This window comes from Humulus lupulus, chromosome 6, assembly GCF_963169125.1.
Source record: "Humulus lupulus chromosome 6, drHumLupu1.1, whole genome shotgun sequence".
Taxonomy (NCBI): Eukaryota; Viridiplantae; Streptophyta; class Magnoliopsida; order Rosales; family Cannabaceae; genus Humulus; species Humulus lupulus.
Window position 1 is genome coordinate 202,137,451 of NC_084798.1, and position 5,851 is coordinate 202,143,301.

At 27.9% G+C, this 5,851-nt stretch overlaps 1 protein-coding gene and 1 pseudogene across 1 annotated transcript; both read left to right on the forward strand.

Moving 5' to 3' along the window:
* The first annotated feature begins 1,799 nt into the window (after positions 1 to 1,799).
* On the forward strand, positions 1,800 to 3,326 carry LOC133782977 (germacrene-A synthase-like; annotated as a pseudogene).
* A 673-nt stretch (positions 3,327 to 3,999) lies between these two features.
* Positions 4,000 to 5,851, forward strand: LOC133785863 (alpha-humulene synthase-like). Its single transcript, XM_062225081.1, has 2 exons — positions 4,000 to 4,248; positions 5,558 to 5,851. Exons 1-2 carry the CDS (start codon positions 4,000 to 4,002, stop codon positions 5,849 to 5,851), a joined length of 543 nt encoding a protein of 180 aa, XP_062081065.1.

The following is a 5,851-nucleotide window of genomic DNA, read 5'->3' on the forward strand; positions in this document are numbered from 1 at the left end:
TCGATATTTTGTTTAATTGCTCTCCATTTCTAAGTTGACGAAAAATGGCATCAATAATAGCATGTGTGCAATATTTAGATGCATATATATTTTGGGGCACATATTATTACTCTTATAGATTTTTGTACTGGACTCCCTTAAAATATGCACCTGGTTCTGCGAAGGCATTATTTCTTGCTCAGCTTATGTCAAATATGAAACGAGTGGTGGATATGTTGTACCCTATAATTCTCTTCAAATGATAAGGAATGGAGGTGAAACGTCCATGAAACGAGCGGTGGATATATTATGACCTATTATTCTCTTCAAATGATAAGGGTTGGAGAGTCAATAATATAAGATTTGCTTCCTGAATCACTAGGGGAGCTATCATCATATTTACAAGAATAGCATTAAAATATTTTAAATATTATAAGGATGTTTCAAGAAAATAATCCAAGAAGAACGTACATATAAATACAACTCAACTACAAAGGATCCCATATAAATGATAAATAAACCATTAAAATGACATTGACTATAATGAGAATCCTATGATTTCAAAAATATTAATATCAAATAAAACTGAGTTCCAAAATCAGTTCTAAAACACAACTAAAAAATTATTAAAACTTGCATTAAGTCCCGAAACTATTTGGCATGGTGACTAAAACTGATTTTAATTTCAAATATCAGTTCTAAAACAAAACTAAAACTCTATTTGGTACGCTGATATATGTCTCTGTGTGTCCCCCTTCTTACATTGCTTCAATTCTATTGGCCCTATGAACATATTTCATGTTTGTCCTTTGATCTCATCCACGTTTGGTCGGAGTGAAATTTTATATGAGGCATTTTTAAAAGAAAAAACGATATTGCATATTTGTGTTAATGAAAAAAAAAAACTAATGCTGTTTTCTTGGAACGAGTTAATGATGCATATTTGTGTATGTATGTGTATATTGAAGTATAATGACTAATGACCTGGAAAGCTCCATATGATGGAACTACACAGCTGAAATCGCAGAATAATAAGCTTTTTCTCAATGTAACTGGTGGATTTATATGTTCTGGCAGTACATAATATGTCTCCTAATACATAATATACTTCACAGAATACAGTTTTGCTCTTCCTAGAGATTTGAGAAAGAAAAAGGTTTTATGACATAAAACGGTAAGTTTTGTTTCTTATTTGATTTTTATTTTTTTTATGTATATCTTATTTCTTTTAGATTATATGTTTTAGGAATGTTTTTTTTTTAAATGTTAATATAAATTGCTTAAATATATTTTAAGTAAGATTATTTGTGTCCTTACAAAAATAGATAGAGAGACCTCTTTTTACTATTTAAAATAATAAATGTTATTTTTAACATTTTCAAAAATTCTAGTAAAGTAAAAAGTTTAAATGAATGGGTCAAAAATAATAAATAACAAGAGGAAAATTATTATTTTATTGGTTCAGAAAATTTGAGGTCGAATATTATAAGAAGGATATATTAATGTTTATTTATAAATTTAATATATTAATATTTTATTCATAGAAATGAAAAAAAAAACATCATTTTTGGCAACAAAAATAAATATATATCTATAAATTGCCCAAAATTTCGAACCTCAAAAGTCACAATCCAACCTACTGAGGAGGAATATTTTACTTACGTACTGGGGCCCCCACCACTGTCTATGTAAGAACTCACATGTAGCATTAAAAACGTTTTTTAATGTGCATAAGATGATTGGTACATAATTAATATACATTTATAGTTCTTTTCGTAGAAAAATGTACATATATTCTTTTTTCGTACCATATATAAATGCCATTGTCTTTCATTCTTGTAAACAATTCAAACCGAAAGAGATTAATCATGTCAAGCCAAGTCTTATTAGCTTCATCTCAAAATGACAAAATACACAAAATCGTTCGACCAACAACAAATTATCATCCTTCTGTTTGGGGCGAGCAATTCTTCCATTATAATATTTTAGAACAAAACTTGGTAAGACCATTCCATTCAATTAAATATATGTATATACTCATAGTATTTTTTTATTATTATTTGTATGCCAATTTATTTTAGCTAGCAGATACTATTCAATTATATATTTGAACTATATAATTACCACAATGAGATTGGTATTGATGAATCACATATTATGTAAACTCAGGAGTCTATACTGCAGCAAATTCAGAAACTAAAAGAAGTGGTCAGAAAAGAGATATTCATAGAATCTGCACATGAAATTCATCAACTGAATTTAATTGATGCAGTGGAACGTTTGGGATTATCGTATCATTTTGAATGTGAAATAGAGAAAATGCTAGAATGCATTTACGAGAATAGCATTGATCAAAACGACAATAATGAAGATCTATACGATGCGTCTATTCGGTTTAGAATACTAAGACAACATGGTTTTAATGTGCCATCTAGTAAGTTTCAAAAAACAATTCCATACTTATATACGTATACTTACTTAATCTACATAATGTATTTTTAATTGGATCAGGTAGAATATATATGCGATAACTAACTAATCTTTCTATAAATTATGCAGATATATTTGAAAAGTTCACAGAGGAGAATGGTAACTTTAAGGAAAGCTTAGCAACGGACATCCTCGGTGTGCTTAGCTTGTATGAGGCCTCACATTTGAGCTACGTTGGAGAAAATATACTAGATGAAGCTCTTGCGTTCACTACCACTCACCTTCAGCTTATGGTAAATGAAAAAGAACATCCATTATCACATAAAATATCCCTAGCCTTAGAGAGGCCTTTAAGAAAGAGCCTAGAAAGGCTGTATGCTAGGCATTACATTTCAATCTACGAAAATGACGCCTCCCATAGCAAAACTTTGCTAGAACTTGCAAAGTTAGATTTCAATCTACTACAGTGTATACACAGAAAGGAGCTTAGTGAAATTGTCAGGTCTGAATACCTCATTATATTGAATGTATAATTTGGTCATGCATGATTGATTTACGACAGGGTTCATAAAGCATATCTCTCTCTCTCTCATAATTAGGTGATGGACAGAACTAGACTTTAGACACAAACTCCCTTTTGCAAGGGACAGGATTGTGGAGGTGTACCTTTGGATATGTGGAGTGTATTTTGAACCCAAATACTCTCTTGCAAGAAATATTACTACCAAAGTCCTTGCGTTGGCATCAGCTGCTGATGATATTTATGATGCATATGGCACCATTGAAGAACTTGAGCTCCTTACTGAAGCAATTGAGAGGTTTTATTTAGACATAATTGTCTTTTGATTATCATATAGTTATTATTGATGAATGGCTTCTCTACATATGTAAACTCAATGCTTGACATGCGTATTATTTTTCAGATGGGACATAAATTTTATAGACGAACTTATTCCAGAGTACTTGCAAGCATATTATAAGGCACTTTTGAATTGTTACGATGAAATTGCCAAAGCACTTGAAAAGGATGATAGATACAAAGTTCACTATGCAAAAGAAGCCGTACGTAATTCTCAGTTTTCATTTTGTTTCGTTTAATACTACCGTTTTGTTTGTTTGGTAACACTTCAAAATATAATTTTTTATTTAATTAATTAAAAATTTTATAATTAAATAAAAAATATGTTTACAAACTTTATTTTTATTTATTATTTTTTAAAATTTTAATTAAAATTTATTAAATTTTGAAAATAGAACTTTTTCACTTTCAAAATTTTTGTAAACAATTTTCAATTTTTCCTTTCTTTTTTTTCTTCTCTTCTTCAAATTATCAACTCATATTGTTAAACAAAAATTAAAAATAAAAGTTATCAAAAGCGTTTATTATTTTTTGTTTTTAAAAATAAAAAACAAAAATAGTTACCAAACATATTTTTATTTTTTTAAAATAAATAAATAAAAATAAAATAATATTTCTATTTTTGTGTTTAAAAAATTTAAAAACAAAAATTTTACCAAACTTGCTGTATATTATTAATATTATTGGCTATAAATTTTACATGCTCACATATTTCTTTAATAATTTAATAGATGAAAAGATTGATTCGAGCTTATTTTGAGGAAGCTAGATGGTTGAACCAAGGACACATCCCTAGCTTCGATGAGCATTTGAGCGTTTCTCTAATTTCAAGTGGTTATCCTATGTTGATAGCTAACTCTTTTGTCGGAATCAAAGATATTGTATCAAATGAAGTTTTGGAGTGGCTGTCGAAAGACCCAAAGATTGTTAGGAATTCCACTATCATTGCTAGGTTCATGGACGACATAGTTTCTCACAAGGTAAAATATACCTCCTGCAAACTACACTTTATGGTATTCGTGGTAGAATTATGTATGTATCTATATAAATATATAAGGGATATTTACGGCATAAGTACCCAATGTTTGAGTTTTGTACGCGGCATAAACCCAATGTTTATTTTTAGTGGCAAAAGTATCAAAAGTCAGTAAAACTGTAATTCCGTCAACCTCCTCCGTTAGGTTCCGTTTCGTGATGATTGGACCAACACATGTCACTTTGTGATTGGTCCAACTCAATAATATTTTAAAAATAATTATGATTTGGACCAATAAAACCGTGACACGTATCTGCCTAACGGAGGAGACTGACGGAATTACAGTTTTACTGACTTTGGGTACTTTTGCCACTAAAAATAAACATTGGGTCTATGCCGCGTACAAAACTCAAATATTGGGTACTTATGCCGCAATTAAAAGTCGTCTATTTATCATAATAAGCTTTCTTGAACAACTCAAATCTCTTTTGCTCAACACTTTATAGTATTTATATATTCGTAGTTTTCCTGTTCTACGCATACATATATAAATCTATCTCTTCTATATAATAAGTGTCTAGATAACGAAAAAAATTTGTTTTAACGATTTTTTATTTTTTTAATGTTAACTTTAACGGGATATTCTTATATTTAACAAAATATTTTTATATTTAACAGTAGTTTGTAAACACTTAAACTTAAATAAAATAAAATAAATAATTAAAAAATTAAAATATAATATTTTTGAGATATTTTACTATGATAATTATTTAAAAATAATAAATAATTAAGCAAATTAAAATAAGATATTTTACAATGATAATTATTTAAAAATAATAAATAATTAAACAAATTAAAATATGATATTTTTGAGATATTTTACAACGATAATTATTTAAAAATAATAAAATCATATGTTTTATAACTTAAATAAAATTTAATTAAACTTAAACTCACTTATTAGAATAATATCATATTAAACATATAATATAATATATTGTGAATTAGCAAGAAATTACTTTTTCAAAAAAACTAGCAATGTATAATATTTAATATTATATTAAACATATAATATATAATATATAATCTCTTGTTGTCACCCCAAAATCAAAAACTATAATAAACATAAACTTAAACAAAAATAAATAAATTATTTAATTAAAATAAGATATTTATTTAAAATTTATATGATATTAATATAAATTTAATAAAAATAATTAATAAATTTTATAAATAAAACTAAACAAATATGCATATTGCACGTTATTTGTATCTAGTATATTTATATACACACGTAGTTTTTGTTTGCACAGGTTGAGCAAGAAAGAGATCATGTAATGTCTACGGTGGAATGCTACATGAACCAATATGGTGTATCCGAACAAGCGGCAGTTGATGAACTCAATAGGCAAGTTGTTAATGCATGGAAAGAAACAAACGAAGAGTTTATTAGGCCAACTGCTGTACCTTCTTCTATCCTAGTTCGTGTTCTTAATTTTTCAAGGGTAATTGATCTTCTCTACAAAGATGATGATGGCTATACACGTGTTGGAAAAGTAACTAAAGATAGTGTTGCTGCGCTGTTGATAGATTCAGTCCCATTATAA